The 21,040-nt window shown below is 50.6% G+C and overlaps 1 protein-coding gene across 4 annotated transcripts in view; it reads left to right on the top strand.

The window, feature by feature from the left end:
* Positions 1-21,040, top strand: part of LOC106049811 (uncharacterized) — a 28,314-nt gene that overhangs the window by 5,151 nt on the left and 2,123 nt on the right. The window contains exons 2-7 of one of the 4 annotated variants that reach the window (XR_010827078.1): positions 7-136; positions 1,391-1,718; positions 13,192-13,283; positions 15,116-15,209; positions 15,687-17,511; positions 18,497-18,683. Coding sequence is in view for 1 of the 4 variants with exons in the window: in XM_048055486.2 (XP_047911443.2) it covers positions 1,391-1,718; positions 13,192-13,283; positions 15,116-15,209; positions 18,497-18,683 (701 nt within the window). In the remaining 3 variants the exon portion in view is untranslated. The remainder of the gene's footprint in view (positions 1-6; positions 137-1,390; positions 1,719-13,191; positions 13,284-15,115; positions 15,210-15,686; positions 17,512-18,496; positions 18,684-21,040) is intronic. The other 3 variants (XR_010827077.1, XM_048055486.2, XR_010827080.1) reach the window with 3 other exon arrangements.

The raw sequence follows: 21,040 nt of genomic DNA on the forward strand, positions 1-21,040 counted from the left end.
TAACAGGCCTTCCAGTCTGGAGGACAAAAGTAACCGGAGCAGGATCCAGTGGCTGGCGGCTGGCAGAGGACGACTGGGATTTGGAATAAGGTGCAGGCCGCTGGAGTGACTCCCCGAGGCGGATTAACCCGCTCAGGTGATTTTTAAATCACAAATGAACTTTTTTTCCCCAGTCCATTCTCATTCAAGCAGGAGCGCAGAGAGGTGTCGCAGCTGCGCCGCACAGCCTGATGGCCAAAATCCAAATGGCCGTTTCTAATCTACTCTGTGCGGGCTCGGTGACATTTATTAGCTCCTGGCTTGCAGCACAGCTCTGAGCTGACTCCAAATCTTGGCTGGCAATTTGCTCTTCGTGGGCTGGGGAGACTGCTTTTCGAAGCGCTGGTGGTGCAGGTAGAGCAGAGCTTTGGGGCCTCCCTGAGATCCTGCTGAAGCCTCCGTCGTTGTTCGAACAGGGGGTTTCGGTGGGTTTGCTTAGCCGTGGTGTAGAAAATGTTGTAAATAGTGTAGGGGCTTATTCCGGAGGATTTTGTTATTGCAAAGGAATGGAATTCGCCCCAATTAATGGTGTATTGAGGATAAATGCACATGATGTCAAAACAACGCATTTAAATAGCTACAAACAAAACAATACAAAGTGCCAATCAAAAAGAAAATGTTCTTAGAAAAGCTGGCATAAAGAAAATAACAGAAAAAGACAAATGTAACAGAACTTTCTCCTTGGCAACCCTCAAACTTCAGAGCAGATTTCAAAGGCTCTGTTACAGGGAGGTAATACCAGCTCCAGAAACCCCTCTTCTGCTAGGAACTAGTTAGTCACCTGAGGATGTAGTTAGTGCAATAAATTGTTGGTTAAAATGGTTTAATCCCTGAAACATTGCCATTTTATATATCCGGCTTTGCAGTCCTCAGCTATCGAAAATGAGATTTTTGTTATTATGGGGAAATGACTTGAGCAACTGGACAAAATTTGAGGCTGGGAAAGCTGCTTCTGTTTGGAAGAGAAAATGAGTTTTAGACACCATAAATGACTAATCCATGAAGCAACTAGTGAACGACCTTACAAGGGGAGAAGTAACTTTTGATTTATTCTACAGTAATACACAGAACCTGGATCAATATATCACTATCAAAGATATGCTTTTTTTTTCATACCGGCTGTAACGTACTCAAATTCAACAGCCTTGTGAGGAAAAAGAGCCAAAAAAGTTGACTGCAGAGAGAGCAGAATTTTGAAAAAGTCTTTAAACGACATAAAAAGACGAAGCTAGTTAAAAGGAAATTAAAAGGAACGGCTAAATGAGTAAAATCCTTGGCTCTGCCGTGGAGAATATTTAAAGCCGTGGTGTGAAGGTCTTGAGCAAACAGTCCTTGTTCTCGGCTTTTGCAGATGTACTGCATGTTCTCCGGGGGGGCGAGCAGCAGGCTGGCAGGCGGCTGGGTCGGAGAGGACATCTGGAGCAGCCGGTGGAGAAGCTTCCCGGGGGCTGCAGGAGCGCAGGGACGACCGGAGAGGGCAAGGAACGTGCTCCGTGGCACCAGGAGATGCCGAGGAGACTGGGGAGCTGACGCACAGCCAGGCTTCGGCAGCGAAGGATCGAGCCTTGCGCAGAGCTCCGGGAGGGACTCGAGTTTCTTTGAAACCTGGAAGCCCCTCAAAGCTGCTGAAATTGAAGTGGAAGGACAAAATTCGCTCTTCAAGGACGCAGTGGAAGGAGGTAAATTTGTTTCAGATCCTTCTGTTTTACTTTCTTTCCCCACTGGTCTGAGCTTCCCCTGTTTCAGGAGATATTTTGTTCTCATTTGTATGCTGACACTATATGTATATATATTTGGAAGTTAAAAGTCCTTTTACCAGGCCAGCTGTAAGGAAACCATCCAGGCAACTCTGCCCTGATGCGCACATCAGGAGCAGGGAGGACACAAAACAAACAAAGCTATCATGCGGAAGGGAATGAATTCCTTGCATTACTGCTTACTGCAGTGTCATCCCAAGAAGGTTTCTGTGTTTGCAACCTGCTGTGCAGAGGAAGATGGGCTTGAGTGACTCTCTGAAAGTAAGTGTTGGTGGAAGAGGTTTAGGAGCAAACCAGAACATTGCCAAGGCTGAATGCAGTCACGCAACGGTGCCGAAGGAGCGCAGCGGTGAAGGCGTTCAGCTGCTAAGGGGGTTGTGCTTTATTGCCTAACCCAGCCTTAGAGGGATGGAGGGTGACAAATAGGGTGTCAATGGCTACAAGGAGTCCTGGACTGATTTAAGAACCAGAGTTAGTGTTCAAACAGCCTCAGATGGTTGGAAACAATGATGTAGAATAATTTTATTAGCTGCTTGGATGAATACAGCATGCCGGGGAAGAGTTTGATTTGGTTCGTATAGAGGGAAATCAAAGCTTGGAGGTGTATCCAGGCTCTCTGAAGGTGTAAGTGAGCTGGTGGGCCAGGGTGATGTAGTTAATACGCCTGTGTGTGGAGGTTCATGTGTTTTGAGCAAGTTTCCACACCAGTGACCTACAAAGAAACTAACTTTTCTAGGGGTGAAGAGGCAGGCCCACAGATTAATAAGTGTTTACAAGAGTAAAGAGTCCATTTTCACAGTGGTGGCGGGTGCCAGTGGAAGCCTACAGAGGTCTGTGCTGGTATTCATGCTGATCAGCGCATTCAGAAAGGATCCAGAAAAGACTGTGAATAGTAAGCTGGCAAAACGGGAGGGCAAAATGATTCAGGAGAGCCAAATCTAGGGCTGAATGCAAGAAATTGAAGAGGGTCCCATGATACTCGTGCATCAAATGGCAGATTACATTCAATTCAAATACATGCAAAGCAGAATTCAGAGGAAACAGAGCGGTGTGTACAGGGTGTTGATAGTATCTGTTGCAGCTGGCAATAGAGCTGACTGGAGGAGGTACAGAAATCCTGGCAAGGAGGCCAAAGCTGGCTTCTCTCTAAAGAACAGCTCATGGGGTAGAGCCCAGCTTGGGATGGGGTGAATTGAAGGGAGTGTGGCAGACAGCTGTGATAAAGGGGGAGAGAGGATTTTTTTTTTGCCATTTCCCACTGCATGAGAAGTGGGTGCATCAATGGATGTGATCCATTCACGTTGCTTTCCGAATCCGTCTTCCTATTGAAGGCGGAACGTGTTCAAAATGGGATTAGATGGGTACATGGCAAAAATCAGGGTCAAGAAAGATCGGTCCAGGATGCAGACTTTCACATTTCCAGTGCTCAGTGGGTCAGAACGGCCAGGTGTGTCCTGTCCATGGACGAGGGACCAGCATGAATTCAGCTACGTGAAGTCAGTGATGTGAATTCAGGCACAGACATAGCTCGATAGCTACGGAGAACGTGGGCAGATAGAGCTAAACTGGAGCACTCCATGGGTTTCCACTGAAGCCTTGGGTGACGGAAGAGAAAAGGAAGCTCCTGGAGACACCAAGGTACGCTCAGGAGTGGAGGGATGCCTTCAGTGCAGCTAGCTGGGACTTCTGTGCCTGCAACTCCCCGAGTGTGAGAGCAGGAACCCCTCCTGCTGTGCCTGAGCTCGTGCCCGTGGGCCAGTGACAAAGGGGTAGGTAACAGGAACATGACATGTTTTTTCCTGAATGACTGAGTCCGTGACACAAGACAAACGTCAAGCCACTGAACAGGCAAATCTGTATCTCGGTTTTGCTTTCCTGTGAAATGAGATGGTTTCTTTACATGCCAGCTCTGCTTGTTGGAACATCTTCTGCATGGTTAAAGCTGCTACATCCCCAGCAGCGTGGTTATGCTGGGTCCTCAGCAGTTTTACCAGAAAATAAGACAGCAGAGCTGTCTGGGGACAACTGTTGTCAGACTTCTCCGCTTCTGTGGGTCTAAATGACGAACTGCCCCCGTCCTGGTGGTGCTGGTGGCCGGGCTGCTGTCTTGCCAGAGGACAGCATTGTCCCAGCTGCGCTGCAGAGACACGGCACGGTGCTGAAGCATGCTGTAGTGCTGGATGCAGAGCTCTGCCCTGTGGCTGAGCTGTTGACCTACGGCTCTTCCCTGCCCAAGTCATATGCTGGAGCTCTGGGAGGAGCAGATTGTAGCAGATTACAGATTGCTAGCTGCCACTTCTGCTCTGTGGAAAATAAGTTTTGCCCTGCATGCCCCAGTGGTATCTCTTGGTCAGATTACAGACATAACTGTTGAAAATAAAGGTATTAAAGCTACGCTTTTAAAGCTTCTGTAGGGCATTGGAGTTCCTTTGCTGCGCTGTCTGGTTACAGTGTTAGCCTCAGTCACGTAGCCCAGAAGAAAGCTATGCAATGGATTAAAATTGAGGTATATTCTAGATCTCTGAGAGCATTGGGAAGTGGGACAATGGATTGGCATGTCCTAAATGAAGACATGAACACGAACAGGCACACTGAAAACCTGGGCAAGGCAGGCAATCCCTGGGGCACCGTAGGGTGAGTAATGTTGTATGAAGGAGAGCTGTAACCCAAAGGAAGGGGGGAAACTCACCGGTAAAAACCAGAGAAACCTTGTGGAAAGGATAGCTGGACTTAGCCGGGGCTATGGTAGTGCTGGATACCTGTTCTGGGTATCTGTCACCGAGCTCCTGGCCCAACTGGCAAGCTGAAAGGATCTGAGGAACAGCCAAAGAAGAAAAGAGTAGATTTTTCTCAAATATATCAGAAACAAAGAGTGTGCCAAGGAGTTGACAGAGCCAGAACATGATCAGAGTATAAAAGGAGCAATTAGAAGAGACGATCCCATTGCAGAGAAACTGAAGCAATTATTTGCATTATTGTTGATTGTAGAAGAAAACATGGAGATTCCCATGCTGTAATTAACCTTCGTGGAGGCTCATCAGAGGATACGTCCAAAACTGAAAAGGCTGGATCAGAGATTATGGATCCAATTGACAAAATGGACAATGATAAACCATCCGGGCTGGGTTGTCTCACTTCAGACTTCTTAAGAAAGCCAAGAATGGAACTGCTGAATTAGAAATGGCAGGCTGTAAGAGCTCTCTCAAATATGGCTTTGCATATAAAGGCTGAAATATCGCACATTTGAAAACGCGTTCCGAAAAAGATCTGGAGAAGTATATGTTGGCATTAGTTTGCTCTGCACTACCAAAGAATGGCGTTTGTAGGCAAATGGGTGCACATGAATCACTGGGGAAGAGGCAGCAGGGTTCTCTGAAGGGCCAGACAAGAACAATTTCTTTAATAGACTCTATCGGGATTCCCAAAATGCCTTGGATAATGTCCTTCACCAAAGGGCTATAAGGAAAATAAACAGCCATCGGCTAAGAAAAAAAAAATGCAGGAAAGTATAAGTGATTGGTAGAAAGGTCAGAACCGAGGTGGGAGCAAAGAGGCAGTTCTCCTGCATGGCCAGTGCTGGAGTCCTGCAGAGACCTTGGGTGCCAGGAGAGGCTGGACAAGTTGATGCAGGAGAGGTGAATTAGGGGCTGCAAATATCAGTACGTCTGGCTCAGGGTGATGGAAAGGTATCAGGAAAAGTGCAATACCTGCCTGCCTCATCCTCACTGATCCCACGTGTCTGCCTGTGACCGCAGCTGGAAGGAGGCTGGTAAGTCAGCGAGAGCCCGGGTCTGCAGCTGCAGCTGCTCCCACCTTGGTTTTATGCCCGAATTATCAATGAGTACAAGTGTTGGAGTGCAGGGCCATTGCCATGGGGCTATTTTCTCACTAATCGTATGGAGGAAAAGCAGCGGATCACTAAAAAGGAAGCTGGTAGCAGCTACTCAGCTCTGGGGAGTCACCTGGGCTGGGCGGTGAGGTGGGCTTGCTGAGCAGGGTGCGCCCGTTTTAATACGTCTGATTGCAAAATGACATCCAGCAAACCAGCGTTCCCGTTTACGTAACAGGGAACCATTGTTTGGAAGAAGACACAAAAGAAAGATCCCGAAGGATAGATGACAAATACGAGTCTGAGACGCGAGCTGGTGTCTGAGGTGAGAAGGATGTTTCTGCAAAGAAATCTTGAATAAGAGCAGAAGGGGGAAGTGTCTTTTCATTCATCCCTATCATATGGATGCTGCGTCCAGCTACAGTGCTCCTACCTTTAAAAAGTCTGTTTGGAAAGGACAGAGAAAACAGCCACAAGTGAAATTCAGAGGCTAGGAAGTCTGCTTTTGAGAGAAAGCTCCAAGAGCTCGACGTGCTTTAAAGAAGGACCAAAAAATGGTCTGATTTTCATCTGCAGTTCACTGCAAGGGCAGAAGATTTCTGACGGTGGAAGACCGAATAATCCCAGCTAGAGACTGAGGAAGGTCAAGTGGCCGAAGCGAAGCATAGATTCAAACGAGAAAGAGGGTGCAAGATTTGAGCTGCGCAGAGGATTAACCATTGGGATGCTGTGCAGGCTTCTCAGCCATTTAGGACTTGAGGCTAAATGGTGAGCTTGGGCCTCCTGGGCTCTGGTATCGAGGAGCACATCAGGAACTCTTGCTGGTGGTCCCAGATTGTACCCTGCTGTCACGAGTGCAGGCTTCACGCAGCTGATATCCGACTGTCCTGAAATCAGGGGTCAGGATGGCTCTCATTTGCCTTGGGCTGATTGATCTCAGCCTTGGCCGTCAGAAATTGCTCATGAAGAGGACTAATTGCCGAGCTGTCTGCAGAGAAGACATTTCTTGGAGCAGAGGCTCTCCTCTCTTCCTCCCTTCATCTCGCATTTTGCCAAAATTCTGCTCTGGCCACAGATAACGTGTGTGAAATTCAAGCGCAAAGATGGTTTTTTGAGAAATGTAGGCTGTGAAATCAGGCTTATAAGTGAGCGCAAACTACACCCTTAACTGTGGAGTCCTTAGCCTGGCTTAGAAGGCTGCTAATCCCCATCTGCCATAGAGGTAAATGACCTGGGGAGGTGCGGGGTGTTCCCATTACAGCCGGGCTTTGTGCCTCCATGTGTGGCAGTGCTGAAGTAATTTGCTTCTCCTGTAATTAATTACTCGCTCTTGTGTCTACCCAGTATGTCCTTCATGTGAAAAATTCCCCTTGTCCTAAGCACCCCAGGGCTTACTGGAAATAGTTGGGATCACCTGGAGCCCTCTGCTCCCTGCATCTCAAGTTAAAGAGAGGTGGGGAGAAGCAGCTAAAATGATCACGGGGATGAAGCAGCTGCCTTAGGAGACGGAAGAGACCTGAGCTCCAGTTTGCAGAGGAGAAGGTGATAAGAGGGGGGGAACGTGGCTGAGGTTTGCAACACCATGGAGGTGGTGAATACAACGAAGGCAGAGCTGTCATTCAGCAAATCCCACAGCACTGGAACTGTGTGCACTTGATGAATCTGGGAGGAGAGCCGTTTAAAGCAGATAAAAGGAAGTTCATCTTTCCACAGCGGGAAGCGAAAGCGAGGAACTTGCTGCTGGCGGAGGCAAAGGAAACGCGGTAACAGCAGGGTCAAAAAGGGATCAGAAAACTTCAGAGGCAACAGGTCCGTCAGCAGAGACCGAAGGCAGCAGGTGGGGATTTCTTCTCTAGCATTCCTGGCACAACAAGCGTGGATGCTGGGGGAGAACAAGGAGGATGCCCGCGGAGCGGCCGGGCTCGTGTGCATCCTGAGGAGCAGCTCCTCTTCTGCCAGAGACAGAGCCCCAGGCGAGGTGAGCATCTCGGGTGCAGGCAGGGGAGCTCCCAAGGCTGGAGCTGTAAGAGCCACGGGGGCCAGCACGGTTTCTGTCACGGCACCGTTCAGCAGCTCTCACAGTGGAATAGCAAGATTTATTTGCCGTGCTGTGCTTTTAACAGAATACACTGACCCCTAGATGAGGACAAACGCTGCTTTCTCGTAGGAGCAGACACAGTTGGAAAGCTAGAACCAAAATATTTATCAGTGACTAAAACTTTGGATTCTTGCTTTCTGAGAGTTGATCTTAAAACTACCTTTTTTAGATGTTAATCTTCTGTGGGGAAAATAAAATCATCTGGGAGAGCAGCAGCGCGTTTCAGCGCCGTGTTTCAGCGTGAGCCGCTCGGCGCCGGAGGGAAAGCCGAACCCGCGCTGCCCTGAGCAACATCCTCGCTCCGGTCTTGTGGGACCTCACAGCACTGATGGGGATTTGGCCCTTCTCCAGAGCTGAAATCAGCCGTGTAGGCAGTAAGTGTGCGTGCGTGTGCATTTGAGTGGGATGTTCTCCGAATCCCACGGTTGGCTTTTCTCTCTGGATGAATACGTGCTGCAAAATTTTTGCTCGGGCGGTTTTGCCGAGCACGTCCCCGGATGGCAGACCGTTACCTGCAGCCTTACCCGGGGTGCGCCACGGCAGCCAGTGCCGCCGGAGAAGCCTTTTCAGCGAGGCTCAGTGTTTGAGATGGCTGCTCCGCTGTGCTAGCAGCAGCTCGCCGCTGCTGAGCTAATGGCCCCGTCTGGGATTTTGCTGGAATAACCCATCACTCCTCCGTGGGCATCGCCACGGAGAGAGGCTGAGAGCAAAGAGAAAGGGTACAGAGAGGAGGAAGTACATCAGGAACAGCAGCTACTTTGTAGGTTTGACTGCTTTTTGATGTCTCCCTGAAAGCAGGAGTGCCTGCCCCTCCCCGCCTCTCCTTCCTCTGCTGCAGACCTGCTGTGCTCATGAGCCAGCACAAGCGGGCTTGTGGTCGCAAGGTGATGTGGTCAGGGAAATGACTCCAGCTGCAGAACCACTGCTTTTTTGCCATTAACTTTCCAGCTGTGCCAGTTCCCCAGAGGGGGATGTCTTTGTGGCCTGTCCATTGCTGCTCGCAGGGCTGTGCAGGGCCGGAGGGGTGCAGGACCAACTCTTCCGCTCACAGCACTGGATTTCTGCCTCAGGTATTTGCCCAGCTCAAGCACCAGCCCCGAGAGCATTTGCTCACTCTCTGTCTTTGTCCATATCACCGCTGCTTGCTGCATCCATCCTGGGAAGGACGCTCTCCAAAGCACGCGGAGCAAATCGCCCTTTGCAGCTTGCCACCACCCAGCGAGGGCTGCAGGGGCTGGGGAGAGGAGAGGCTCTGCTGGCTCCTGGTCTGACACCGCCGAGTGCAAGAGCTTTTATTCTGTGTCTGCGTGGCCTGTGGCAGCAGGTCCGGTCACCGTTAATACCTCTGTTATCACTACTTGAACTACGTGTAACTCGCATCGCAAATTGCATCTCTTGTATCCGCTGCGTTCGGCGTTGAACTGCAAAATCAGGCATTGTACAAAAACAAAGGGCAGAGCGTGTGTGCGCGCGCACGTGTGAGCGCGCCTGGGCCCTCTGCGAAAACCCGAGGTGGAAATTTGATGTAGGAACCTGTCACGGGAACGTGCCCTCTACGTGGGAGGGAGCGTGTTTGATTGCCTGCCTGGAGCGGCTGCATGGGCAGCCTTTGTTTCGGAAGTTATGTAAGGAGATTTGGAGTGCTGCTTAAGTGCCTGGCTGACTGGTTTGTCCTACCAGAAGTGCCTGCGCTTTCTCCCGTTGCGCGAGCTCTCAGGAGACGCCTGGGAGCTCGGGATGCAGAGCTGGAGCGTGTGGGCCTGCTGCTGACTCTGATGACGGGGAGGAGACAGGGTTCCCATCTGCGCGTCGATCGCTGCTGGGGAAGCGTCCTAGCCCTGCACCGAGGGCTCCTGGAGATGGACCCTTCGCTCGAGATCAGGTGCTCGTAGGAAAATCCGGGTGGGAAGGGACCTCGGGATGTCACCCGGCCCGCGGCTGTGGCCACGTGCACCAGGATGCCTCCGTCACTGGTCGTGCCTTTTCTGCAGACATGTCCCTGGCGCTCCCGAAGCTGAGCGCCCCTCCTCCCCGAAGGATACCCGGTAACTACTTTTCTCTCCTAAACTGTCATCCCCACACTGTCCGAAATCTAGCCAGTGCTTCTGAGCACATCAAGGACAAAGGCAGAGTTATGAATCCGCTCTAGCACAGAGATAAGACTCAGTATAATTAGAAACTTTTTATGTGAAGAAATGAATCAAAGCTTCTTCTACTCCTGGGACATTTTAACTCTTCACAGCTTATATTATTAGTTGCAAAACCATTTTTTTTTCTCAGTTTCAGGCTAGAAAAACCTGAAGTAAGAAAGGAGTCCACACTGAGCTGACCCTGCTCAGCTGCTTGACCCCATGGACAAGCAAGTGCCGACGGAGCATGGGAGACATCTAAGGGCACCTCTGGGCTGTCACACGGAGCACTGGAAAATGGCTTTAAGGCTGGAAAGCCAACGTGTCATTCAGCCTTGTGAGTGGGCAGGGGAAAGGAGACTGCTGGGTGTGACAGGAGCACGACCTGTGCCATAAGCAGGGAGGTGTATGATTGCCGCAGGGTGCGGCACGGAGCAGGAGGACAGGAAATTGTGCCCACGGTGCCACTTCTCTGCTCAGTCCAGTGCAAAACCCCAATCTTCGGCTGCCTGCAACTAAAGTTAAGTTGTTCTAATTAAACTTTTCTAGGTAGGAAAAAAAAAAAAATGAAAAGAAGTGAAGAACGAAATGATTTAGTTGTACCAAGAAAGGAAATTTGGGTGCAAACTCGTGCATTTACTGGCTTTCAGTCCCGGAGAGCTGCTACAGCGCTTCCCCAGTCTGGGCCCAAACTGGGAATCTCGGATTTCATTAGTTCCCCACTAAATATTCCTATTGTCTTTATTGTAGAAGGCCAGGAGGGTTGCCTTGACCAGACAGCATGGAGCCTCGGGTCTTGTTTGGGCCCCAAGTGGTTTTAGCTGCGTTTAGCAGCTGCCTGTTGGTCAGTGCCCATTGCGTGACCTGAGGTTGAGCTCTCTGAACAGAACATGCTAAAGGGCTGATGAAGCCAGGCATCTCTGTGTAGCAAACAACAGCCCTTTCTGTTACGCGAAGCTGGAGGAGGCTACTGGGCAACTTCCAAACTTCAGCTGGGAACCAGCAAGAAGGCAGTGTTACCAAAACACGTGGAAACGGATCCAAGCGCGTGCAAGACTGAGGAGGAAGAATTCGCTGCTGGGAATGGCAGACTCCTCTTGGCAGTGACTTCAGGGTGCTGATGACTTGCTGTCACCCTGTGGTGCTCGAGGAAGACCTGACCCCTCCAGTGTGAAGCTACCAAGGACAAATCGTGCCTGACCAGCCGAGTGATGTGCCTCCTGTGGGGAGACGACAGACGAGAGCAGGGGATATCGCATACCTGGGCTTCAGCAAGGCTTTGGTGCGGCCTCGATTTGTAAGGTAAATGGTGGGTGGGCGCACTGCCAGTTCCTGGGGTCGCAGTCGGCAGTATGGAGCTGGTGGTCAGCTTCTCGTGGCTTCCCTTGGGGGCCCCCTGCCCCAGCACTGGTGAGGCCACAGCTGGCATCCTATTTTGGGCTCCCCAGTAAAAGAGAGAGATCAACGCAGAGGGGCAAGTCCAGAGGAGGCCCACAAAGATGGTTGTAGGCTTAAGCATATGGGAAATGAGGAGAGGCGCCGGGGGGGGATCTAATTGCTGTCTTCTGCTACTTCATGGATACTCAGAGAGAGGAAGCCAAACTTGGTGCACGCTGGAAAGGTGGCGGACAATGGATACAATTTGGAACAAGAGAGCTTCCGCTTGGTTAGAAGGGAAAAGTCTTCCCCATTATGGGGGCGAAACACTGGGAAGGAGGCCAAAGAGGCGGTGGGATCTCCATCTTCAGAGGTATTCCCCGCCTGACTGCACAAAGGCTTTGAGTGATGTAATTCAGCTCTGCTCTGATCCGTGGCTGAACGAGAGACCTCTGGGGTCCACCCCAACCAAAACATTTCTGAGATTACTGTACCAGTGCACTTCGGTGGAAGAGGACAGTAGGACGTGATACATCCCTCTTCTTTTTGAAAGCTGAGATAGTTGATAAGAATCTTTCCCAGTTATGAGCACGCTGAGAGGTTTAAGACAAGAACTGAGATCTTACAGGGTACCAGAAATGAGATAACTTATCTTTGCCTGTGGCAAGCAAACTCTACTATTCACGCTCTAATTTCCTGGACAACTTGTTTTTCTTTTGGGAACACCTGCTGCATTCAGAGCACCGTGCAACGAGCGAAGGGGGCCTGGGCTTGGCAGGACCACAGCTGCGTTGGCAGTGTGAGTGCTGAATTAAGTCTGATGCTGCTGGATGCCACAGGACTGCCTTTGGAGAGACGTGTCTAAGAGCAGGCTGCAGGAGGAGAATACATCTCCTCGTGTCAGAGGGCACCACGAGAATCTGCAACCTCTCGGATATTTCTGAGACTTACCTCCCTGGGTGATGAGAGCAATAGATAAACGCAAGAGGAAGTAAAAGATTCCCTATTCAGAACAGGGTTTGATGTGTAGTAAACAAGCCCTGAGGCTGTACACTGAATGATGAAGATATAAACCACACTGAGTGGTGCAGAAACGCGGCACAAAACAATGTAATGTGTAGCTGTCCAGAGAAGACTGGTTAATCTGTCTGGAAATAAAGATGTGGAGCACAGACAGTGCACCGCATCGGTGTGAAATCGGTGAGCGCTGCAGGTGCTGAGCTCTTTGCAGGAGCAAATGCAGCTGGATGAGAGGCGTGCAGGGCAGGATGGACTCACATCACTCAGAGCAGGCTGGATGCGAGCTCCTGGCTCAGAGAAGGGCTCGGGAACTGGGAAGGATCGGGGTCAGGAGGGTACGTAGACGTGTCCCCAGCTGAGAGAGCAGGCAGGAGTGGTTCCCCCAGTCCCAGCTGCAAGCCTGGAGGAGCTGGGACTTGTTTGTCACGGGAACCCGTTGTATCTGGGAACACAGCAGGGATGTTTTGGGTGCAGTCCTGCCTTGCAAACAGCCTGGGATGGATGCTCATCCCTCATACGCCGTATTCAAGCCTAGAAAAACAAGGAAACAAATGTGAAAAGCAACGCGTGGGCCCAGTCTGGCTGCTGTGACAGAGGTCATACCCAGCCAGGGCTCTTCCCCTCTCCGCAGGACCACCCGAGGCTCTGCTGTGCCCCGGAGCTGTTTGGAGAACACTGACTCTCCTTGGAAAATGCACATCGCCCTCACTGTGCCTGCGTCCTGTCAGGTTGGATAAAGATGCTTCAGGTTCACCCAAGGCCACCGTGCGAGGTGCTCTCTGCATCTCCTCCACCCTCCCCGCCACCCTTCCCCTTCTGTATCGGGGTGAACACCGGGGAGCGTTAGACCCAGAACAGCCCCCCGAGGTTCCTTTTTAGCCTGATAAGACCCGTTAGTACACCCGTACCGATTTACACTAATTAGCTGTTCACCTTTCCTAGTTGTCCCGTATCGGCCCTCCCAGCACGGCTGGATTCAGCCTGGGACGACGGGACTGCCTGCCTGCGTGGCACAATTCCACCGGTACCCTGAGGTTTGTATCAGCAGACTGTCCAGGCACAGGTTATTGTTTGTATCAGCTAAATTACGCCGTGACCCAGGCCTGCTTCCTGCTGCACTGCCCAGCAGTCTTGCCTATTTACCATTTAGCTCTGAAATTGCAATAACAAGATTACTTGATAGAAAGCAAAGCTCCACCAGCTTTTCCGCTCTGGCTCTCCTCCTCCTGTTCTGCACAGAGGCCTCTCTCCCAGGAGGAGTCAGCAGTGGATTTGCTGCTAGAAATTGCTCTCGCTCTGGCTTTGCCTATATCCTTCAAAGAGAATCACTGCTAGGAAGGAAGAGCTGTTAGTTTAATCAGACTGTTTATCCCTTCAAAGTGAGCGGTTCACTTGGAATAAGGAGGAGAGCTCAGTGGGCTCAGCTGAACACCAGCTTATCCCACCAATTTGCGCTTCCACAACCAGCTTCTCCCTTCCCCTAAAGGTGCGGACGGAGTCGGGGGGAGAGGTGTGCTTGGCCCCGGGGTTCTGAGCAGGGATTCAGCTGCCGGCGGCGCAAAAAGATGCGGTTATAGAGGAGCCTGGAGCTGAAGGTGCCTGGAAGCTGTGAGAGCATTTGGGAGAAATGTTTTCATAGGCCGTGCGAGGCAAGGAGCGTCCGTGGGACTGACAGCAAGCAGATTTTATGCATCGGGGCTCCTGGGTCGTGGCAGGGAGGGAGCTGGCAGCTGTACCACGTAGCAGCGGTGAGGCCAGCGAGGTGCCTCTGGTCTGAAAGCGTGGTGCTGGAGAAGGATGGCTCCGTCAGCCATGAGGGCAGCGTAAACTTGGATTTGCTTTCCTAACACGAGATTGCCCGCTCCTGCTTCGTGATGTGGTGGCACTTCTGATGGAGCTAGGAGACTTTTTAAAAAATCTCCACTCCATTTAATTCCCAGAAACAAATCCTCAAGTCAGGCAGGATGACAGGACACGGTGTTTTGCCCAGTTTGGGGCCAAGTACAGAGGAGGCAAAATTTTATTTTTTTTTTTTTTACAAGTGCAATGCCTTCACGTATGGTTACAGTCTTCTTCTGTTTGAACACTGCAGTGCAGGGCTTCCTTTTGCCCATAAAACGATTTGTGGAGGGGGCTAAGGGGAAAGGAGGGGCTTCAAGGCATCCGCAGGGTGCGAGTGTGGGCCTAGCACACCCAGCTCCATCAACAGCAGTACTTCATCATACACGGATGGATTCCTGGTCACCCCATCCCCAATTCTCATGTGAATCTGAGCCAAAAAACCTTTGGTGGCTGGCGATTTGGCTGCAGCTGGGTCGACCCCAGGTTTCGGGTACAGGAACAAGGACTGGCTTCCCAGCCCCGTCCTGCCCCGAGTGCTGCTGAGGAGTGCGGAGAGGGGAGAGCCGGTTAAAAGAGATGTGTAATAAAGCCCGTATTTTCTTGAGCTGCTCTTTGATCCACATGTACGGAGTGGGGCACAGCTTTCTGTGGACGCAACCTAATACACAGCTAAACTGGGATTTTAACTCTTAACCTGCCTCCGGTTACTCCAGGCCAGTGAGCGAGGTGATTCTGCTGCAAGAGAGCAGATGGCGAGAGTAGCGAGGGACACATCCAGACAAGAGCTGCCGCATGGCAGGGGAGGAAAACGTGGCCATCTGATAGCTGAGGGTAGGGCTGGGGAGGGCAGGAGGACCTCCTCGCCAGCCCCAGGGGAGGCACTCGGTCGGGCTGTCTTCCTCGCCTTGTGGCGAAGGCTCCCTGCGTGCCCTGCGGTGGTGGAGTCAAGGTGCTGCAGTTAAATTGCTGATGCTGGCACTTGCACAGGATCCTGTATATTAACTGCACTGTTGTTTTGTTGCAGACTTGTGTGAAAAATTACCCTGCTGAAGCTACACTAATCGCGGCATGCAGTACGTATACTTGCAAGCACAGTAGGCAAAGTCTGACCCTGCCAGGTAAGGATATGCTACAGTTCTCTCCTGCTTGCTTATAACTATTTAGTATCCGCATAGCAGCAGGCCCAGTGAACCCCGTTTATATGCTGGGACTTTACTGTGTCAGGTATTGCACAGAGAAACCAAAACGGTCCTTTCCCCAAAAGCTGCTCAGAGGCCGAGTGTGGGACTGGGGCTCTGGGCACCCGCAGTCCGTAACATCTTCCTCTTCGTGTCTCTTTAGATTTCACGCAATTTGCACTCTACAGATCATTAACACAAATGTGTTGATCAAATCTCTGTGACTAACTGGAAATTGAGATTTTATTCCTCCCTTCCCTCCAGTAAGAGGTAATAGACCCCATGCCCAAAGCTTATTAGGGATCCAGATTGCACCTGTATAACCCTTGGGGAGTTCCTGGTGTGAAGTATGTGTTTTGTTGATGAACTTCATCTGATTTATAAACCTGCTATTCACAAATTAACTCTCTGGCACAGGCACTTAGACTGACCTGAGAAACCAGCACTGACAAATACCTCTCAAGCCCATTACATTCTCACTAAATCTACTGCTCTCTGCATCTTCTCTGCATCGGGCAAGAGCTCCGTGTTAGAAAACGTATCAGTGGCAAAATTAAAAGGGATAACAGTTTAATTGCTTACTGTATGAGATTAAAAGTACAGCAGCGACTGAAAACAGTGTGAGGTCTGAGCTGCCAGCCACGCTGGAGGCCAGGCATTTAGCCCAGTTCTCGGTGCCGCCGCCTTTCCTGCTGACTGTTGCGGAGGAATTACTGCAGAAAGGGGGCATCTCCCCCGGGACGGCGGGTGCTGGGCGCAGCCCCGGTTTTGGGGTTCGACTCTGGAATGGGAGAGCTTTGCCTGTGGCCGTTGGATTTCTCACTTACCTGCCAGCAACCAGAGGCTTTTGCAGACTGTAGCAGGAGCCTGGGCAGGGGATGGTGGGGCAGTCTGGCACCTGCCCTTGCTAGCAGTGGTGCCTTTGTGTTTTCTTCGCTGTGCCTGGGCTTGTTGAGGAGCCACGACAGGGTTTCACCTGGCAATGTGATAGTCCCTACATCGATGTCTCTCTGAGCTACCCACTGCCTGCAGTTGCAGGATCCTGGAGCATCATCTGGCGATACTCCCTGGCACCTCGGCTTTCTGGAGAATAAATTTCCACAGCTGCCTGTAACCGCATTCCTGGGCGTGCCTGGAGGAGCTGCTTTTTGCGTGAGCTGACCGCTTCCTCCCTGAGGCCATCTGGGAAGCAGAAAAAAAAAAAACGGCTGCCTGGAGTCCCTGTGCCCTGCAAAGCCAGATTCCTTAGGAGCGTGCCAAATGCACGGCAACTTGAAGCTGAGAAAATATGTGTGCAATATCCCAGAGCTTTGAATATCTGCCCGGGAAGCAGGATACCTGCGGGCCTTTCTGCCTGCAGGAGATAGGAACATCCGCCTGGCACCGCGTCCTGCCATGTGCATGCACCTGCGGGTGGCCGTGCAGCCTGTTCAGTCCCTGCCCAGACACGGATGTCACAGAATCACGGAATGATTTAGGTTGGAAAAGACCTTCGGGATCATCAAGTCCAACCGTTACAGTGTCGTTGCACTGCCGGACAACGTGCACGCATCCGCGTTGACAGCTGGAGGCAAAGGTGGGTCTCCAGGTCACCGCAGACGGCTCCGGACAGTTGCAGGAAAGACACCAACTTCACTCGAATCTCTCACCAGACCTTATCACCTAGAGATCCAGGGCTTAGTTTTGTTGCCTTAATACCAATCTCTCGGCACTACCTTAGATTCACCAGGGTGCTCCATCTGCACGTGAGTCTCCCACAGACCCCGTGTTTGGTCTGTCAGCACTGTAGGGATGTCCGGGGCACCCCAACGTGTCTGAAGCTGCGCTATATAAGCCAACATTTAGGCAACTGAGCTCTTCTGGCCCTGGTAGGAAGCTGAACACCTTGTTCCCCTGTGGGTGTCTGAATTTGAGCAGAACCCCTCGATCTGCTCTCCGTGGCCTGCCTGGATGCAATCTCTGCTTCTAAATGGAGTCCGAGGTGACAGCTGAGATGCTGACGCTGGCACTGGATATACCCACGGTTAGGTGAGACGAATCTGGTAGGTGTGAGATTCAGGATTGTGTCCGTTTCACTTGTTCAGATCTGTCCGACAGCTGTTTTTTTTCAGGATGCTCTGGAGACCTGGTGGTGGCACATTTTCAGTGCAGGTTGAGACCTGTAGGTCGTGACGCTCGCAGCCCATTTTATAGGGGAGATGTCGATTTCACCATTTGAGTTTCGTGGTCATAATGTCATGAGGTACCAAATGAAATGCTCTTCACATTTAATTATCATTAAATTATTAATTTACCTTTATCACCCAGATTTATCATTCCATCAAGATAACGGGTTATGCTGATGAAGTTTGTTTTCGGGGAACTCCAATAGAACGGCCACCTATTCCCTGTCCGGCTGACAGGCTTGTAATTACCCAAGTCTTCTCATTTACCTTTCTAAATATTGGCACAGAAATACCTTTCTTCCCATCTGCTGGACCTCGTGGCTCTGTTCTCACTTCCTCACTTCCACCCGTAGATCTGCCTCGGCGATCTCTCCCTAGCAGACCCAGAAGTCTGCACAGGATTTTACCTCGGGCCAGGGCAGGAATTCCCAGTTAGCTCCGACATTTCTCGCTGTAAGGGAGTCGTGTTTTTCCCCATCCCAAAAGCTGGGGAGCCGCCCCTGGATTTGTTCTTCCTTCCTGTGAAGCAAGATGTGACCTCCTTACAGAGAGCAACGTTTGAAGGGAAATCTGGGGCACTAGGTCACTCAGAAGGGAACTTGCAATAGTTTTGTGACATCTTTTGTGGAGGAGGAGACGGGCCTTTGGTCTCACGGTGATCTAATGACAGCTAAGAAATTTTCCAGCCCTCCCTACAGGCAGCACACGGTGTCCATCTGTGCTGATGATGCTCCCCAGGTGGACCACATCGGCACACATCAGGCCTTCTGGCAAGCCTGCCTCGGTTTCTCTTGGGTGCTGTGCGTGGCCACTCCTAATGCTTTGGTTTGTCCAGCTCCTTGGCCATTTTCTGTTCCTATCTTCTTGGGAAGCAAGAAACCAGGAACCCAGGAATCCAGTTGACAGCCTCTTGGATCAATTATTTCATTAATTAAATCATGTCACTTCACCACAGATACCCAGAAATTTTGAGGCCGCCTGAGCTAGTTCCCGATACTCTCGGTACCGTTGGTGAAGAGGACGAGGCACGTCTTAGAGGGACTCTTTCATATTTTTTTTCAGATATCCGATCTGGCCTGAGAGCTGCCGTGCCGTGGTCTCTGCTGACAGAGGTCCCTGGCACACGTCCCCGTGGGATCAGAGGAGCCCCCCACGAGGTGGTGACACCGCTGGTGCCTCCGCGTGCTGCCAGACGAATCCCAACTTCCCAACAGGTTTCTGTCGCCGTGGAATTAGAGCAGCACAAACGGTAAGTTTAACCAACTCATTGCCCTTTGGTGTACAGGAGTTAGAATAATTGGCTTTAGATCCTCTCGAAATCTCCACTGTCTTCCTGACAGAAGGGTCACAGCATTTAAAGGCTGTGCATGCAAGCATTAGGCAGCACTGGGGAATTTGAAACCACAAATACTTTCTCCTCAGGCAAACATGATAAATGTGTATTTACATAAAAATGGAATCAGGGAAAGCTAAGGAGTGTTAAATACCAACTCTGGAGGCTCTGATATGAAGGGAAGCACAGAGTATCAGGAACAGATGGATTTGAAAGCTTGCAGAAAGACTCATCAGAGCAGTTCCAGCTGCCTGAACTCGTATATAAGGCAAAAAGGAATAGGTGGCCAGAAAACATCACCAGCCCTACCAACAGCTGTGGTGTTGGCAGGGATTTTACCTGACATGCTTCTTCAGTGTCCTAGAAGGTATTAACAGCTATTTGACTAACGGGGTCCAGGTGACAGTGGATATTTGGATTTATGAAAGTGTGGGAAAAGCCCTCCTTTAACAGCTCTGAAGGAAATTCAGCAGTCACGGTTTGAGGGGAAAGTCCTCGCAGGGAGTAATAACATGTTAAAGGATAGGGAGCAAAGACTGGAATGAATATTTGGTTTTCACAGGGAAGGAGAATTAGGTGTGGAGTGGTGTGAAGATCTGTGCTGGAGCTGGCAGTCCTCGACATATTCACTAGAAAAGGAGATAAATTGTGAGTGACAGTATTTTGCAGTGGTGCAGTTTTATTTAGGATAGGCAAATCTAAACCTGCCTGGGAAGCCCTGCACCAGCCCCAGCTTCCTTGGGCTGCATCCTAAGCTCCAAAGAGATCCAGCAGCTCTTGGTGGCTGCTTGGCCTTGGCCTCACACAACGCCCTGGTGGTCGGCACCCCAAATTTAGCCTCACAGGGCAAAAAGCCACTGCAAGGAGATCTGCAAGGAGACGAGGGTCTGTAGGAAACCGGGTCCTCGTCACATCTATTGAGACTTTGCTAGTGCTCATGTTTGCTCTGGAGAAAATTCGCCAGGATCAATCTCCAGCAATAACTGCTGAGTTGGCTCTGGGTGCCTTTAAATACACTGCTACGCATCAGATGCTGAATTAAACAAACAAACAAAAACCCTCTAAGTCTGTTTAAATCTGTGCTGAGGGTAGGACTCAGCACCTGGGGCCACTGGTGTGTGACCAGCCCCAGACCTGGCCCTGTGGTCATAACCTCAGAGCTGGTGGATGGCGTCTTTGACCAGGGAGGCAGGTGGAAGGCTTCTGCAGCCTTGTAGCTGCTCCTGGTTTGTTTTGCCTAAGTTCCAGGCTTTGCCAAAGGGCATGTTTACAACCTTTGCTGTTCGGTGCAGAGTGCTGCTGCTGCAGTAAACAGGGAGGCTACTGGCGTGCCCAGTTTGGGACTGGAAGCTACCAAAGGGCTGCATCCAGGGACAGCATCCACAGCCTTGTACCTCTGGGGGATATAGGGCGAGAGAAGGGAGCTTGCATCCCTGATGAGGCTGGATGGAGAAAAGCAAAAAAAGGCTCCTTTGCTTGATTGTATTCACTGCTTTTTCACTGCAGAATGGGAAAAATAGTCATCACCTACCTGACCTTTCGGTTCCACTCGAGGAAGTCACTGCAGGCTGTTGCGGAGCTGTTTGGTGCTGGAGTGTCCCACACTGCCCTTCAGTGTGGCTTGGAGAGCTGGTCTGTGGCCACGGGGATTTGTTTGAAAGCCTGGCCATAAATACTTACAATTCTCCCCCTCTAGGGCAGAGGCAATTTTTTTTTTCTTTTTCCCTGCAGTATTTCATATTTAATACACCTTAAGGGCTAACAAGTATGTCAGCACCTTAATGCTGCAATGTGTTCTAGGACCAAAAGTGATACATAGATACCATGAATGATACTTGGACTGCATCCCAGTCCCCCATCCTCCACCTTTTTCCCTCTGTGTTTTAGGGAATTCATTCCCAGGATCTTAAATATGAAGGATTCCTCTTCTCTGTGGTATTGCAGGAGGCACAAGAAAGTCTTTGAAATATGTTGCAGATTTAATGCTTAGGAGGAATGCTTAATTTGGTTTCCCTAAGACATCCTTCATCAGATAAATGATGAAGGGCTGCAGCAAGAAGGGACACAAATGCTTGACCAAGAGTTTGAGAAAGCTAAAAAAACACCCAAGCCAGTAAATCTTCAGAACAGCAAAACAGACAAATTTGAGCAGAAAAGTCAAGAAACCAAACAAGAGGGTCCCGTTCAGTGACATATGAATTTGCCAAAACTGCAATAAATAGACAAGCAGAGCTGAAGTGTGAAGTGTGGAGGTGTACTCCCGCTTGTAATTA

Source organism: Anser cygnoides, chromosome 33 (assembly GCF_040182565.1).
Source record: "Anser cygnoides isolate HZ-2024a breed goose chromosome 33, Taihu_goose_T2T_genome, whole genome shotgun sequence".
Classification (NCBI taxonomy): Eukaryota; Metazoa; Chordata; class Aves; order Anseriformes; family Anatidae; genus Anser; species Anser cygnoides.